The sequence below is a fragment of the Lepeophtheirus salmonis genome, chromosome 13, assembly GCF_016086655.4.
Source record: "Lepeophtheirus salmonis chromosome 13, UVic_Lsal_1.4, whole genome shotgun sequence".
NCBI lineage: Eukaryota > Metazoa > Arthropoda > Copepoda > Siphonostomatoida > Caligidae > Lepeophtheirus > Lepeophtheirus salmonis.
The window spans coordinates 36,495,061-36,514,005 of record NC_052143.2 but is presented as its reverse complement, the minus strand read 5'-3'; the positions used below and the strand labels follow the sequence as shown (position 1 = coordinate 36,514,005).

The 18,945-nt window shown below is 32.2% G+C and overlaps 1 protein-coding gene across 1 annotated transcript; it reads right to left on the bottom strand.

The window, feature by feature from the left end:
• Positions 1-14,604: 14,604 nt before the first annotated feature.
• On the bottom strand, positions 14,605-17,560 carry LOC121127602 (uncharacterized). The gene is made up of 5 exons (XM_071892685.1): positions 17,237-17,560; positions 16,652-17,176; positions 15,587-16,093; positions 15,171-15,529; positions 14,605-15,090 (listed from the first exon to the last, which is right to left on the bottom strand). The coding sequence occupies exons 1-5, from the start codon at positions 17,495-17,497 to the stop codon at positions 14,793-14,795; spliced, it is 1,950 nt and encodes a 649-aa protein (XP_071748786.1). The 5' UTR covers positions 17,498-17,560; the 3' UTR covers positions 14,605-14,792.
• Between the last annotated feature and the right edge of the window lie 1,385 nt (positions 17,561-18,945).

The window sequence follows — 18,945 nt, the reverse complement described above, 5'->3', positions numbered from 1 at the left end:
GCTAGAGAAAGGAATAATAAGCGATCGATATTTTTGAGCTTCTGCGTCCGTGGATTCTTCTGTACTACATAAACATATATGATATAATATATTTTCGGAGGAATAACAAAAAAAAAAAAAAAAGTTATAACCGTATCAATGTACCAAGTACAGTAACATTCATTATAATTTTTACCCTCTTCTCCAAGTTCCAACTGAAATACAAATCATGTATATTAATAGCCCAAGTACAACTCTTTTCTGGACATATCGATTATGCTTTTTATGTTTATGGGTATTTGAAGTACTGAAGAGGTAATGCTGATTAGTAAGCTGACTTTACATTAATATAACGCTCTTTGATGAAAGAATGGGTAATTGGGACTTTTAGGTAGGAGGAATATTCATGAATTGATTATAAAAGATTTAGATGAGGAGAGTCCACAGGGGGTGGATTGGAGGGGATCTAAAATTAAGGAAGTTTTGCTTTTTATTAGAAAATTAAATATTTCAAATTTAATTTATTTTTCAAAAAAAAAAATTCAAAAAAATTTGATAGTGTATCAATAGCTATGAATTTTTGATTTTTTTTTCCAAAAAATTTTATATTTGAATTTTTTTTTCCAAAAATTCAATATTTGAAATTCAATTTTTGAATTTTTTTTCCAAAAAAAAAAAAAATTGCTTGAAGACCTGTTTGCTAATGAAATATTTTTCCACAAAATGGAATATTTGAAATTTTTTTCAAAAAAATTTAATTCCATATGAACAGCTGAGGATTTTTGATTTTTTTTCCCCATTATATTTAATTTTTGTCTGAATAGTTGTGGAAATTAAAGGTATGAAATTCAATTTTTGAATTTTTTTTTCCAAAAAAAAAAAAAAAATTGCTTGAAGACCTGTTTGCTAATGAAATATTTTTCCACAAAATTGAATATTTGAAATTTTTTTCAAAAAAATTTAATTCCATATGAACAGCTGAGGATTTTTGATTTTTTCCCCCATTATATTTAATTTTTGTCTGAATAGTTGTGGAAATTAAATGTATGAAATTTAATTTTTGAATATTTTTTTCTCAAAAAAAATTCCAATGTAATCCTGCAGATGCCTCTGAGCGTAGCCTAGGAACGATATTTTTGAAGAATTATTTATGTCGTTACATTTATTGTGTCACGCAACCTTTACTTTGAAAAGAACTAGAAAAAGGCACAAAATCAATTAGTAGTTAGGCAAGGTTAATAGAAATACAAGGTTATACCATAACAAATGTACAACTGATATTTGACTTCCACCACACCTTTTGATATGGACGTCATAGTGTATGAGTGGTTGTGTGTTTTGTCAAAATCTGCCTTTCTTATCCAGCAGTCGGTACGATACATCAAATTGAACATTTTAGTAAAAGTGACGTCATAGACTGTATATAGTTTTGTGTTTTGTAAAAATATGTCTTTTTTACCCAGCAGTCGTGATGGTACATCAAACTGAAAATTCTAGCATCCCAATTACATGATTGGCTAACCTTGTATTTCTATTAACCATAGTATATATGCATATATATATTCAGTCATGAGAATATGTAGTCTATCAATTAATTTATTTATCTGACAACATTTTTTAAAGATTAATTAATTTGAGCCGGTCTTTTTTCTGATTGCATCATATAAAATATCGGACCGAATATCAAACTTTCTAAGAATTACCTCCAATACCGATAAGATGCAGATATTGGATATTTTCCCTGATGTATCGGTTTTCTATTTTTATCCGACATATCAGCCCAAGTCTTGTTTAAATATAATTTTACAATGTTTTCCTTTTCTAATGTTATTTTAATGTCGAAGGTTCTCCTCTAAATATAGCAGTAATTCTTCTTCTCTCCCCCAAAATCATGAAACAGGCAGCTGATGTTAATAAGTAAATGATGTTAATACAATATTTTTTTTAGCTGGTCCGTTAATTTGTAATTGGTAATATAAAGAACAAATTATCCGCACGTCGTTGCCTTTATTGTGTCACACAGCCCTTCTTCCATAAAGAAACAAGAAAATGTACAAAAACAGTTGGTAGTTCAACAATTGTAGAAAAAATTTCACACGTTAGAATTCAACCAATCAACATTCTGATTATTCATAAGTGGAGAAAAATAAACATAAGTTTCCAAAAAAGACAACAAACTACCATGTAAATTTTTGTGTTAGCAAGGTAACGCCGTCTAAGACGTATGCCATAACTTTTATTTTGTCACGCAACCTTTAATCCAAAAAGAAATAGAAAAAGGCCCAAAATCAGTTGATGTTTAAATAATTTTTCCCAACCATAGAATTATTATGTATTAATTAATAAAAAATTTCAAATCTTAGTTTCAGAACACCGATAAGGTGAAAAGAAGGAGAAACATCAACAGCTGACAGAAAAATAGAATGCGTATTTTTGTTTTTGTGAGATGAGGCCGTGAGACCCTTATGAAGAATGATGAAAATCCAGCGTAGAATGGGCATGTTAAAAAAAAGAAACCGAAAATCAACATATTAACCCTGACAATTTGGAGAATGTCTAGGAGGAATATAACGGTTAAAAGTATTTTGCGTGTTCGGCGATTTTTTGCTATTGAAAAATATGGATCAATGAATTTGCATCAAATTTTGTATAAAAAATAAAATTAAGAACTCCAAAACACTTAAAATGTCAACAGTGACATACGGTGAAACTGTTCTTAGTAAAATTTAAAAAAATGTTTAGATGTGGTACAAACTCTTCCAAGATGGGCGGTAAAATGCCAATGACGAGCCTCGCTCTGGACACACAAGCACGTCAACAATAGATAAAAACGTTGAAGCAGTGAAGAAAATTGTTTTTGAAAACAGTCGAATCACTATCAGAGAAGTTGCTGAGGATATTGAGATATTGGTTGACTCGTGCCATCATTTTTTTTTTCGAACGTTTTAGGAATGAGACAAGTGTCAGCGAAGTTTGTACCGAAACTGCTTAATTTTGAAGAAAAGAATGGTTGCATTTTTGGCCAAAAACAACAACACAATATTACCTCATCCACTATATTCACTGGATTTGAGCTCATGTGACTTTTTCTTGTTCCCAAAACTTGAGAGACGGATAAAAGGACGGAGATTAGCAACGATTGAGGAGATGAAGACTGCATTGTAGGAAGAGCTCAAGGCCATACCGAAAAGTGCTTATGAGAAGTTCTTTGAGGATTGGAAAAATCGTCGGCACAAGAGTATTGTATCTGAGGATAATTACTTTGAAGGAGACAACATAAAAGTTGAGGACTAAATATGTATTTTTTCCTACAAATACCAAGCCACCTTACTTTATGAAGACACCTCGTATTTAAATATCTCCTCAGCTAGAGATAGCTTCTTACTGAAAAGCAACTTTTAAATATTTAGTTTGGATATTTTTTTTTAAATTGTGTACCCTTAAGATATGAATCTGTTGGCTAACGAAACAAATCAATTGTGGCAAGACGTGGATACTGGTACATCTAATCATTTGTAAAAAATGGCATAAGCAAATAATTTTTCATTCATTTGGAATCAGAAAATATTTTGATATTAAACCATGTCTAATTAAAACCTATACATGTATATTATTAGTTTATCAAGCCTTTTTTGAAAAATAAACCAAAGGTAAGTAATAACTCTCAATTCAGGGAGAGACGTAACACCACGAGGATCCATTAAAAGATGAACAAGAAAGAAAAATGTGCACACGTACAGCAGTCGAAACGATATGCTATTGATTCTTCTAGCAGTAGTGACGTCATATACTATGAGTGGTTGCGTGTTTAGTCTAAATCTGCCTATCTTACCCAGCAGTCGGTACAATACAACAGATTGAAAATTTTAGCATGCCCGATTACATGATGGTCTAACCTTGTATTTCTATTAACCTTGGTGTGACCAATCTTTTCCGTGTGTCCCTTAGTATTTATGATTATTCTTCTGCAAGATTTTTCCATCCCGGTATTGGAAAATGGAAAAATTGTGCCAAAAACAAATTTGAAATGGATTAATTTCAGTATAATAGTATATGTTTTTGCTTCTCTTATTCTAGCAATCATTAATTAATCAGTCCTTTGTGAGTATCTCCAATTAAAAGAAGAATTCTTGCCTATATTTGATGTCAATTGACTTAAAAATCCATAATAAAATAAATATATATATATCAATCCTACATTTTATTAAAATAATTTATGTGTGTGTCTAATGTCCGTTCGTCACGCTTCGATAAAAGATTAACACTTCAAAAACGAAGACATATAGAGACTTTAGACATGAAAATAAAAGTTGTTCAGAATTCTGAGTTACGTACGTAGAACTATGTTTCATTCTGATCATACCAGATTCCTAGGCTCTGGAGGAGAAGATTTTTTTTCTCAATAATATGTTGATTATTTTCACAAAACAAGATCGATTCCCCGTGTCTCGAACTTTTTTTGAGGTAATTCGAAAATGCGCCAAAAAAATTAAAAATCCAAAAACGAATTATTGAACAAACAGAGAAAGGGAGAACGTATATTAAATACGAATTAAAAAAGGGAATTAGGTAAATGATGGAAGAAGATAATTAATGAGTTAGTTTTAGTTTGTATCTTCATTATGGTTCAAGAAGGGATAAGGCAAGTTAGCAAGTCACTTCCTTAACTATTACAGTAGGAGTTTTGTTTGTTTACAAGACTCCAAATTTTATTGGCCTTTTTTCAATAAATGGAGGCAGGTATTTCATTCAATAACGTTTTCTTGAAATTTTTATTTATTTACTTTTTTAAATATGACTTTTTTCTTAGAAAAGATCAATCTTTTATATTATTTTTATAACCTTTTTAAGAAATTTTCAAATTATTAAACACCCTAACACATTTATTTCTATTGTGTCACTGATTACTGGGAAACAAAGCATTATACCTAATTTATATATTTTTTCTATTACTAATAAGCTCTTTTTATGGATATGATTTATATAAAATCCCGGTATCGTAAGCAGTGATGGGCAAGTTTTTAACTAGCTAAGTTATTGTTAATTTCGTTTTCTATAAAAATTAACTAATTAACTTTAAGTTAATTTTGAGTATTTTTTAATTAGCTTTAGTGTAATTTAAGTTAAGTTAACTTACCGAACCTTGGTTAAGTTAATGTTAATTTTGATATAAAAAAATAAATATTTAAGTTCAAATCAATTGAGAAGTTTATCAAGGCTACATAATAAAGATTATTCTGTCGGTCTGTCTGGCTGGGATTTCCTCCACTTCTAATTGAACTATCAAGACAAAAATATAGATTCAAAGTCACAACATCCTCTGTTTTGAAGCGAAAAAGTAATGCAAGGAAGGCTTGATAACTACTGGAGGAGGTTAATGTGGATTGAAACACGTTCAACGACGTGTCAGTAGATTCTCACTTAAACTTTAACTTAATAAAGGTAAGTTAAAGTTAAGATAATGCAGTTTAAAAAGATTAACTAGTTCAGTTAAAAGTTTATTTTGATAAATATAAAATAAACTAGTTAATTTATATTTAAAATAATACTGTTTAAATCATTAACTAGTTAAGTTAAAAGTTAATTAACTTAACTAACTAACTTATATAGGTTAAGTTAAATTACATTAACTTGCCCAACTCTGGTCGTAAGTATTGCATTTAAAGAAACTGTAATTACGATGAAAGTTTTGCATTTTAAGGTATGAGTGGGTTGTAAATTGTAAGCATTTTTAGAGTGAGAGTTTTGTTGTAGGTTATCTACAATGGTGTAAATCCGATGTGCGTTTTAGCTGGCCCGTTAATTTGTAATTGGTAATATAAGGAAGGAATTTTCTTTTCTTTGCCAGTTGTCATTATTATTTCATTCCTGTGTGGTGAACATGCTTTCCTAAATAGATTCAATTTTATTCAAAACCTGTTTGAATGTTCATGTGTGCTCATTAAAGACTGAGGATTGTTGCGGAGTTATAATTTTAAGCCCTTTTTGGACTCAGAGTAGAATTGGGAATCGACATCGGAGTAATTATAGCAAATGTCCTTGTGTATATCATTGTTTCCTTCCTCTCTTGTCACAGCTGATTGAAACAGATCCAATGAAACGTCATGAGGATTATTCTTTCTCTCCCCCAACACATTCTTCAAATTGTCAGGGTTACCATGTTGATTTTCGGTTTCTTTTTTTTTTAACATGATGGCCATTCTATACTGGATTTCATCATTGGTAATGTAATAGGTTTTTTATTTTCCAAAGAGCATAAAGTGAATATTTGTGAGTGCTCATGAATGACGAAGAGTAATACTCCCTGATTTCTCTCTGAGTTATAAGTGTAAGCCCACGTTGAACTAGGAGTAGGATTGAAGATCGACATGACAAATGAGTAATGGACATGAGATCTAAACTTCTCTCCTCCAAAACATTATTCAAATAGTCATGGTTACCATGTTGATTTTCGGTTTTTTTACATGGCCAAGATGCTCAGGATTTAGAATGCTAACCTTAATTGTAAGAGAAAGTTAATATATATTTCATATTTAGTGGTGAAAATTGTGGGTATTTTAGGGATGCTAAAAACAAAAAAACCGAAAATCAACAAGGTCACCCTGACAATTTGAAGAATGTTTTGGAGGATAGAAGATTAGCTGTCATGGTGTTTCATTCGATCAGCTACAATCAGCAAGAGAGAAGGTGGAGAAGGAGATAATAAAAAAAGGCAATCAACACGAATAACTCCGGACTTGCTATTATATCAGATCCTGAAGGTTACTCTCTGTCTTTTATGAGCACACACGAATGTTCAGCCAGGTCAGGAAAGGAAGTTCACTGAGGAGTTAAATAACAACGACAGCAGCTAAGGAAAGGAAAATGCATTCTTCAGATTATCAATTCCAAAAAAATGGCCAGTTAAAAAATACACACGATTTATATCACTATTCATATATAAAACAATACCTATATTAAAAATCTGAATATCAAAACTATTGTATTTTTCAATCAATTATAGAATTCCCTTTGTCTTTGATTTTTCCCAATCCTATGAGTAAATAAATCCTCATTAAATTCCAACAAAATTAGTTTTTCAAAATGCATGCCACACTGGTCTCTTATTAATCTACATACTCAAACTGTTTTACACTTTTATGTACCACTTTAAATCTTTGTACTATATTTTGTCAGTCTGTAATCCTTTTTAGCCAGTTTGGGTTACTAATCTCCACGAGCTCTACATCGTTCCTCGTGCATTTATACTAATCTAAAAATCAACACTGATGAGAATTGTAATTTTGAATACATTAATGGGTATTCACTAATTCGAATTCGAATTATCATTTGAATTAGTAAATGTACATACAATTACTTTTGAAATTGACTTCCACGTTTAAATTATTATATAAAGTCAGGTCCGATTTTAGAGGTGAGATATTTAGGGTCTACTGCCCTATCCCATCAAGCATAAATTGCAAAATCAATATTTTCTTTAAAATAGGTCATTTGAAGGAAACAAATAAAAACAGTCTCCTGTATTGTATTTTTTTTACAACATTCGAAATTAAATTCAAATTGTTAATTTAAATGAAATAAAATAGCCTTGCTTATTTATCCTTGCTCTAGGCATTTCTCATGATAAAACCGGCCTTGTTTCAAATAACAAAACATTCAACGATATATTATCGTTTTGGTACATTCGTAGGTAAAATTCATGCCGCAATGACTGCTGAAGGAGATATAGCTGTTCTCATGCAAAAGGTTGCATAGGAACGTACTGCTATTATTAATAAAATTGACTGTAAAATCCCTCTTAAATATCCTTCTGTCACGGATAAATCCATAACAAACTCTTGATATACTATGGATTTTGTCGAAGAACGTGAGAAAAAAGTGATAAGGGAACTTCTGGGAAAAAAAATTTACTAACAAAACATAGGATCATATTTCGAATTTCAAAAATGAAGACACATGGAAACCGATCAGTTGATTAGTTGACAAATGGAAACAGCCGATATGGTTCCATTTTGATACCACTATCACCAAAAAGCTGCTTGATGATGTCATAATCAAAATAGAGAGCAATAGTTTTGAAATAAGAGTAATTGTTTGTGATCTTGTGAACCACACGCTTCGTTCTGAACTTGGGATTGACAAACGAAACTTTTCCTTCACCAATCCATTTGATTTCAGCAGAGTTGTCTACATTTTTCCTGATTCTCCTCATCCTCTCAAGCTCTGTAGGAATCATTTTCTAGACAAAAGGTTTATGGTTCCTGCAGAGGATGGAACATTAGTCCCTCTTGTTAAGACTGATTTTGAGGGATTATTGATGAAAGATTCCGTAGAATTTAAAATTGATTTTAAGCTTAAACCTCTTCACATTTATTGCAAAGGAGGAGCGAGACAACGAATAAGATTGGCTGCACAAGTTTTGAGTAATACAGTAGCCAAAGCTTGCACCATTCATAGCCAAAGTAAAGAAGCAAGAGCCAAGGAAAACGCAGTAGAAATAATCAACAATTGGGTTGATGTAGTAAATAGCAGGCAAATTTATGACAAGGTCAAGCTCAGATGTGCACTGGGTATCAATTTTGAAGATCAATTTATTGCCTTGGATAAAATGGAATTGTTTTTGGATACATTTAAGGTCCTTGGAAGGGGAAATAAGAGTGAATTGTCATGGCAGAGAGGTATGCGAGTTTCAAACAAATCAACTCGAGTCTTGTACCACGATTTGATTTCTAATGGTCCTTTTTCGTTCATTTTGATGTCCAGAACTAATCAAGATTGCCTTGAAATTTTTTTTACCCGTTTGAGTTGTGCTGGTGGTGATGATGATCACCTTGGAGCCGTTGGAGCAATGAAAAGGATGAGAATTCTGGAAATTGGAAAAAATTGTGAAACTTTGGTGATCAATCTGGCTATTCAGATTGAAAAAGAATATGACATTTACAGAATTGAGGATGAAGAGGAAAAAGAATCCGTAACAAAGCAAATCACTGGAGACATCTTAGATATCACAATGGCTGAAGAAAGCTGTTCGGAAGTTGAATTTACGTTTGAAATCCCTCATGAAGTTCATGTGGATTTTGCAATAAACCATCAACTAGATCAGTTTAAAAAATGGGATCTTAAGTTTCAGGGGCTCAGTTATGTATCGGGTTTTATTGTCCACAAGACGAAGCTTTTATATCCGGATTTGGGGAAGAGGACAAGTGACATATATTTGAATGATCATGGACTGACACCATAGATATATCATTTGTCTAGAGGAGGACTGATGGTGCCATCTGATTATTTTTTAAGAGATTGTGAAGTTTTCGACCAGAAGTTCAAGGAATTCCATTTACCTCTATTAGATTATCGTCCAAAAGTAATCGAACGTTTTTGTCAAGTTTTGGAAGACTCCTTTGGAGGCAAGTATGACAAGGCTGTTCTGAATCTCTTTGCCAAGACAAGGACAATGATACAAATAAGATACCTCAATGCACAATTAGAATTTAATACTGGAGGGAGTGAAAAAATAAGAGGAAAAAAGCAAATCGGCCAATTTCAAGTTTAATTGTAATTTAACCAAATATTCAATATAATATTAATTATCACCAAATAGATTATTTTATATATGTATAGTATATAACTTATCTACGGCAAAAACCAATTCTTATTATTTCCTATGTTCTGCATTATAAATTTATCCTTCAATAAAAAGTGAAGCACATCTACTGTTCATTATGTAATCGTTAGTATAATACACAAGCCTCTAAATTTCATATTAGTGATATACTGTTTATAGTTGATGGAACTGGGGAGTCGAGGGGGCCCAGGTCCTCCCAATAATTTCATAGCAATATTTATTACTTGCAACTATTAAGAAGCCAATAAAGGTGGCACAGGAAATTTGAAATCCTTAAAATGGCTAGCAACCCCTCACCAAGGAGAATCGTGCCACCTTCCCCAGATTTTTTACTTCATCTCCCTAATATTTTTTAACTTAATACACCTTTGTGATAATAGGACCTTGCTTGAAAAGTAGAAAAATGTCAAAGAAATAGAACAACAATTTATATACTTAGTACGTTTAAACAATATAGCTTTATCCCGTCCGTGACGTCACAATTTTTTTATTTTATTTTTTGTTTGCATAGAAATGCCCCGGCCTTAAATATAGTCACCTTGAACACTTTTGAATAAAAAGGGATATTGAAAAAATGAAACAGTTCTAATGAATTCTATTAATATTTAGAGTGGACCAAGGTTAATAGAAATACAAGGTTAGACCATCCTGTTATCGGGCTTGCTAGAATTTTCAATCTGATGTATTATACCTAGGGTTGTTGGAATCGTTGAAAAAAATCGAATTTGATTGGTTGAAAGAGATTATATATAAAAAATGAATAAAATACATTGGTACCCTTGCATCTTCTAAACAACTTTTCCTCCATTTTTTACTAATCATCAGCAAAGCAACTTCCCCTCGCTGCTTTCTCACGAGCATCATCGTCATGCAGAAAAAAAACGTCCTCTCTTCATGGGTTTCTAACAACGGAGGTATTGATGTGTGTAATTATGATTTGGAGCTTCATTGCTCATAGTGCGAGGAAGGATACTCCTGGTCAGCTTCTCTTCAAAGAATTCAATTCGCTTTGTTTAGTGTCATGGGTAAAAATTTAAGTGCTAGACTGAATGATGACATCCAATTTTTAACAAAAAAAAGAGAATGGTAGCGAATAATTCAGAAGCTAATAGAAAAAAAAGCCAAATTTCAATCAAAGTCTTCTGACTTGGACCAACTTTGTACTTTTTGATTGTGCCTTTATTTTTCATATGTTTTTAATGTTTATTTTGATTTAAGTACTTATAAAATACCCCTTCAATTAGAAATATATAGCCTTATTTTGGTGATTTTCCCTACCAAAATACTTTTAAAAACTCATTATTTTGTAGCAAAACACTTTAAGATAGATATTCCCTATAGATAAGGGTGATAATTTTGGTAAGAATAGAAAAGCGTGCGAGGAGAAAAGAAGAATTACTTATGGCATCATTGATTAAATAATATACATCTTCTTCTATCAATCAGGGACGTTGTTATTCCCGCCTTTATTATTCAATATTAATATAATATGAGATGGTGATAGTCGATAGAGAACTGAATAAAATCCCCAAAATGACGTCGCCTTCTGTCTAGATTTATGAAAATGGAGGCCCAGGAATTTGGAAAATACTTACCGGATGAGAAACAGATGGTTTGTCGGATTTGTCGATATAAATGTGCCTTTAGTCCCCTGTCTAGAATTACACGCCACTCATTATCCTCATCTCATAACATGAGTATGGATACTCATCTATAAAATCAATTTGACGATGAATACATCAAGTCAGACTTTAACTTTGATCTCACAACGATGCTTATTGCATGTAATATAACCTTATCCATTGCTAATCATCTACGTTCAAAAAATTTATGGAGAAATACAAGGGTAAACATATCCCTTCCCGAGGAACCATCATTAAATTAATGGAGGATGTTGGTACTGATGTCATATATAGAAATACATATAAAAATGTTTTGAGTCATCCACACCAAATGATGATCAAGTTATCAGTAAAAAGTATTTACGAATATCGAAATGGAACTCTGAATTTTGTACTATCTCACAGTAAGTATTCAATTTTTTTTTAAATCTAACCATAAAATATGATTCTATTTTAGCTAAACATATCAAGAATTATGATACACAACTCAGTAAAGGGCAAAAACAACAGCTTAAATGGTCACAACAACGGGGGTAGTAGCTTTGGATGGTTTGCAACTAGTTTGTCTGAGACTACTTACTTCGCTTTAAGACTTGGGTATGATAATTAGGTTTTCCAATATTACATAGTCAATAAATATTACTTTTTTATCACTAAAGACTTAGCTATGGCTGATGGGCTCCAAGAAATGGTGTTCAGAAAACTCATAAAAGGCAAAAACAACTGTTTAAATGGTCACAACAACGAGGGTAGATACATTGGGTGTTGCATTATAATTAACAATTGTGTATATCCATCATGATAATAGTATGTTGTTATATAAGCATACCTAAATAACGGGGAAAATCTTTTTGATTCTCTTAATAGGGAGTAATATCGCCGGACATTACTACATAATTAGCTTTTGCTCTAAATCTTTACGATGAATTTATTTATAACATTTTATTAGTATATTTATTGTCTAATTTTATGATTTTGACATTTACTTTATTATTAATAATTAGTTAGATCTCATCGGTAGAGATATATCTATCCTGTGCACAATTGTATATAGCAACTTCCACATGAAGAAGAGGGTTGATTATCTTTTTGATTAAACTCCACGTCTCGCTTGTGTATTGCAACCTAAAGTTATGACATATTTAACTGAATTCCGATGTTAAAACATGAAAAAATTATCTGGATCAATCTATTATTTCAATATTCTGTATTTATAATTTATTATTATTAATAGTTATATGATTTTAATTGTTTAATTTTGTATATTTAACTTAAATGTTTAATGGTTTATTTTTTAATATGTAGATTATATTTAATTAAAGCCTTCTTTTTTAAACTTTGAGCTCCAAATATATTTCAAATACTCTACTTTGTCGTTTCATTAGCTATTATTCTGAGAATAAGGTTCATAATGAATTACAATTTCATGGAGTGTGACGTTTTCAAATCTACTGTAACGGATAAAAAACGTCGAAGTCAATTATACGTAGTATATCTTCATTAAACATTTTGCTAATAAATACATTCGTTATACCCTCAAAAATCATAATAAAGCAGGCAGATGATAATCACATCAGTATTTTAAACAATGACACCATATGTCTTTTTTTTCCCTCCTCCTTGCACGCGTTTTTCTCTACAATATTATCAACTATACCTATAGAATAAACAAAGATCCATATTGGAAACGCGTGAGCGCAGTGTCTTGTCCTGCTTACAGGAGTCCTTGATTATACTTAAAGTTGATAATCTTTTTGAGAAAAACGCGTTCAAGGAGAAGGGGTGGGGAGAAAGACTGATAGGAATCATTGGTGGGGAGAAAGACTGATAGGAATCATTGTTTAAAATATTGGTGTGATTATCAGCTGCCTGCTTTATTACGATTTTTGAGGGTATAACGAAAGTATGTATTTGCAAAAAGTTTATAAATATATACTCCGTATCATTGACTTAGACGTTTTTTATCCCTTACAGTAGATTTGAAAACGTCACACTCCAAGAAATTGTAATTCATCATGAACCATATTCTCAGAATAATAACTAATGAAACGACAAAGTAGAGTATTTCGAATTATATTGGAAGTTCCAAGTTTAAAAAAGAAGGCTTAAATTAAATATAATCCACATACTAAAAAATAAACCAGAATGGTACAACATTCAGAGTTCCATTTCGAAAGTAGTAAATATTTTATACTTTTTACTGATCACTTTGATCGTAATTTGGTGTGGATGACTCTAAACATGCTGAAAGTTCCCTCAACTTCACAATTTACAATGGGGTATTTCTATAAATTTTTTGAACGTAGGATTATTAACAATGGCTAAAGGTATATTACATGCAATACGCATCTTTGTGAGATCAGAGTTAAAGTCCGACTAGATGTATTCATCATTAACTTGATTTTTTAGATGAATATCCATGCTCTTGATATGAGATGAGGATAATGAGTGGCGTTAAATTCTAGACGGGGGGACTAAAGGCACAATTATATCGACAAATCCGACAAGCCATCTGTTTCTCGTCCGGTAAGTATTTCCAAATTCATGGGCCTCTATTTCCAGAAATCCAGACAGGAGACGTTATTTTAGGCATTTTATTCAGTTCTCTATCGACTATCAGTATCTAATATTGAATAATAAAGGCGGGAATTGATAACGTTCTTGATAGAGGAAGATGTTTACTATTTTTGACAATGGACAATGATACCATAAGTATTTCTTCCCCACTTTCCCCTACACGATGTTAAGTCAGTGACCCTTGGTCAACTACCGATATTAGTAGAAATAATTGACAGCTCTTTTATTCAGTTATTCATAATAAAACGATCGCATTTGTATAGCTATTGTCATTAATGTCGTGCACGAACACTTAGCCGAAAAAAATAATAAATATGATTACTCATGCTGCAATACGAGGTAGTTATGATTCGCATTCATGTTACACCAATTTTAAAAGATAAAATATTTAATTATTTGCCACAAATCGCAATGATTAAGCGCTGGTTTAATTATTTCCTACTTTTTATTTCAAATAAATAATATTTATTCTAAATCTTCTGTTTCTTTATGACAACTTAGCAAAGTATAGAAAGTCTCCTCAGCCACCTTTTTTTATTTATAAGCAATCAAAATCGAAGTAATGTTTTTAATTAGTTGTAAAAGTTGGCATTACTGCTCTCTATTATTCCTAAATGAATTAAATTTTCATTATATCATGACGCATTAGTTAATGGTTAAATTTATTAATAGTTTGAACGACTTGAGAATTTGTAATTTTACCGAATGTTTTTTTTTAAAACATTTGTCCTATAACTAATTGTTGTAAAATAGCCCTATAGAAAATGATTGGTATTTCGACTGACATTGTTTTACAATCAAAAATTAATCTAACAATTCCAACCATATATTATTTAAAGTAAATTAAAAGTAAGAGAAATAATATGCTAATTCAATCTAAAAATCGAGGTATTGCATTGCATTGTGTTGATCCCTCGTTGAGAAGATATAGGAAGTAAAAGGTGAGAAAAATAAATAAACGTCTGGAGTAGTTTATGAAAAACAAGCTAGAATTATAATTCTCCTTGATTGTCATATGAGTTGTAGTGAACCCAATCCAAGGCAATGGGAGCAGATAACATATCATCCGTGATGGCAAATGACTCACACAGTGCTAGACTGTCCTTTCCTAAATCATTACACAGCTCTCTAGAGTGTTGTTTTAAGTCTTCCGCCTGCTCTGGAGTTATCAATCCCGAAAGGAGGTACCACGTTAAATTTCGTTCAATGAGCCCAATCAAATAAAGTTCATGAACTTTGGACAAAACACCCTTCAGCCCCTCTGAGCATTGTTCCAGTGCAATCTCAAATCTAACCCGATAATGAAAGTTGAAAGGGGGAAAAAGGTAATTAAGTACATCCGTAATCTATCCGTGAGGTAGACAGCTCACCTTTCAGCAATAAGCCTGTCACCAAAGGATCTTGCAGCATGTTGAATCAAATCACTTTCACACAACATCCAGGTCTCAAAGATATCGTCAGAAGTTTTGCTAATCGACATCTTTGCCTGTAGTTCCCTAAACAGATTTTCTTCCCGTTCCTCAACAAGATGCATAATATAGGAAGGATTTGTAATGGATTTATCTGTAATAGAAGGATATTTACGAGGGATTTTCCCTCCATTTTTATGAATAATAGCAAGACGTTCCTTTGCAACCTTTTGCATGAGGACAGCATTGTCTCCTTCGGCAGTCATGGCTGCATGAGCTAGACCTAAGAATGTGCCAAAACGATTAGCCGACAAATATCCCTATTGAAAAACAAACAAAAGTAGGTAAAAAATGGATTATCATAGAAAAATGGCTACCTGGCCCCCACACCGTTCTCTACAAACCGATACTGCCTCTTCTAGATTCCAGGAAGAAATGGGTTTAAGAGCACAGCACATTGTCACAGCATGCGCATTCTCGGAACCATCTTCTTTCTGATTAGCCCAATAGTCCTTGACATGGTCAAGTCCAAAATTGATGGCAATAGTGTTTGCCAAGAGTGGCATTAGGGCTCTTTGTTGAAGCTGATACACTAATATTGGAGTATCGGACTTCCCAGTTGGCCCTACGGTTAAACGTGTTGAAGCGTAGCGTATAGCAATGGCTAAGCATGCCTTAGCACCTCCAAGAGACATAGAGGCAATACAAATTCTTCCAGAGAGCAACTGATCTGCAACTGTTAAAAATCGAGCTCGAAGTGAAGTTATTTGCGATTTAAATTCTCCTTCGGGAGTGACATCACTCCATCTATTCAATAAATTTTCTCTGGGTATTTTTACGTTATCAAATGATAGCTTAGCATTGTCGACTCCATTAAGTCCCATCTATTAAAGATATAAAATTATATATTAATTATAATCCGGTATCCAGATCAATCAGAGGGCATGAAATATATTCGCTTTACACTATTTTGCCTCAAAGATATTTCGCCTTAAAATATAAATAAATAATGATAGAATGCACAATGCATACTATCAAAATTTCACTTTGTAATCAGTTTGAACCAGAGACAAAATAGTTAATAAAATTAGTATAGTAAGAAAAATATAAATAGACAAACAGGACAACGATTCGAACGGGAAAAGTGCTTATCACTAATCCGTTACTAATTATCATAAGACATAATGTATTATTCAGGTTTGAGAATACTCATGGATTGAAGAACATGCATAATGCAAAAAAATGTCATAATTCCGTCATTATTGCAATAGAAAACAACCATTTAACATGTTTTATAGTAATACGTATTACATATTTTGATTTCAAAATTCAAAGGGAACATCAATTTCAACCAAAAATAAACAATAACGACGTATAAACCTCATTTACTTATACTTTAAGGCAAAATATCCTAGAGACGAAATGGTTTAAGGCTAAAATACAGGGCACCCAATTAAAAATGAACTTTCCTTAAATCCCATGTCCTCAATTGTTACTCCAGGTAAAACATTCATGTCCTTATCTCTTACTGGAACCAGAAATCCTTGAATCCCTTCCTTCTTTCCATTGATGGTTAGCTGAGCAAAGACAATAACATGATGAGCGTGGACAGCACCATTTGTAATCCAGTATTTTTGAGCCAAAGGTGTTGGAGTATGTATAGTAAACTCCTGATTCTCATTATCGTACACAGCTGTAGTTTGCATTTCAATTGCGTTATTTCCAAAGCCTAACTCTGTTAAACCAAAGCATCCGACATCACTAAGATTATCAATGCCTGCCAACAATTTATCGTGATGTCGCTTCGTTCCCAGTTTAAAGACAGTTCCTCCAAAAAGATTAAACTGAACAGTCATTTTTGTGGTCATGGCTGGATCAATAATGGCAGCGATTTCGTGTGCAGCGAATATCCGCCATGGATTATCCTTGAAATCTGTAACTGAGAGGAATTTGTGATCGCATATTTTCTAAAGGGTTAAAAAGATGGATTCAATATTTATATAATATTGTAATAATGAAGTTTAAACCTGAAGCTTTTGGAGCGCCAATTCTCTTTCCTCTTCAAGAGAGATATTATATCGAGGTTTCATGAGTGGATCCGACAAAAAACTACGTAAGTTATTTCGCATTTCGTGATTGTCATGGTCCAGGATTCGAGTTAGCTCGGAAATTGAAAAGTTCGCCTTTGGCCATGATAATCTCAACTCTTGAGGAGAGGCCGTATTATTCAACTGGCGGATAAAGAGGAATTGGGATTTGGAGTAGCTTTTAAGAGTGTTTCGTAGCATTCTTACAAGTTTATGTAATCTAAAGACTACGGTTGTTATGTTACTTAATTGTCCTGATGTCAACAAGAACGATGACGTCAGAAGGAAAGAGTTACGTCATGAATTGCAGAAAAAAGTGCATTTCTAGCTAACTACTAAACGCCACGGTGATTGGCTATTTAGAACGTTCTTATAGTATTTTTTTTTCTAGTTGTATCAAGACATATGGGCGGACATATGTTGGATTCAATGGCTGATGACCTGATTTCAGATATTTTAAATTACTTCTGTAGTGTATGTAAACTCTCTTCTTCTCCCCTTGTCTTATTATTTAATATGATCTAAAGACTATGTCTAAAGTATTATTCTTATGGTATAAATAGCCTGACATCACTTATGAGCTATCTTAATGTAGATTAGTAGTTTATATTATGTACAAAGAATAATATACATAATGTGTTCCTATTAAATCTATCATAGTATTATTCCTCCAAGCCTTCTCCTAGTTTCTCTCGGTCGCTCATGGATTCCCTGTATTAATAGTTTGTGTCTTATCAACCTCGCTAAGAATCAACAACTTTTTGCCACTGGCAAATTATGATTATTTAAAAATAGCTATGAATTATACAATTACCTAATAAATCTTTTAACTATAATTACCCTTCCCTTTATTATATCGTCCAACCTTTTATACAAAAAAAAAGAAAAAAGGCTCAAAATCAGTTGTTAGTTAGCCTATTTTTGTCGTTCAAGGATTGTTGATAATTGTTCATAATTTAAAAGGAGATAATTGTATCATTCAAACAATCAACGTACATCATTAACATTTTGAAAGTCAAAATTAATCTATATTTAAACTTTCAAATTGGAATAAAATTTAATATACTTCATAAAATAATCTGTTCAAAAAAACTTTATTAACCTAAAGGACTCTAGGAAAAGAGTGGACACTCAAGCCAAGGAAGGTAGGATTTAGTAGTTCTCAATTCTGATTAGCTTAAAATTAGAAGGTGCTACATGTTCCTCCAGTCACGGAGCCAGTTTTGAACAGGCCGTCTCACCTCTAGTGAAAAGAGAAGAATAGGGGCGACTACGTCACAAGAATAGCACTATATTATTTATAGGTCGATGTTAGGAACATAGTCTTCCTTGTCTTTTGATTGAATTGTTTATTTTTCCCTTAACCGCTCTTTCCCTAGAACCCTTTATATTAACCTATTGACATCTCTAAACCCCTTATAATTAAGGTAATAATTTATTGCTATTAATATTAATTAGTATTTAAAAATAAAAATATTTAATGCGCCATCTAGGTTTTAAGATACCGAACTATTACAATTCGAATGTTTTGGTTAAACATTTGATATAGGCTATAGCTTCTTTTTTAACGGCGTCAACTACTTTTTCACACCATGAGTCATAACTCTATGTTAGTCCGGATCTAACTGAAGTCTCGTCTAAGACAAGAA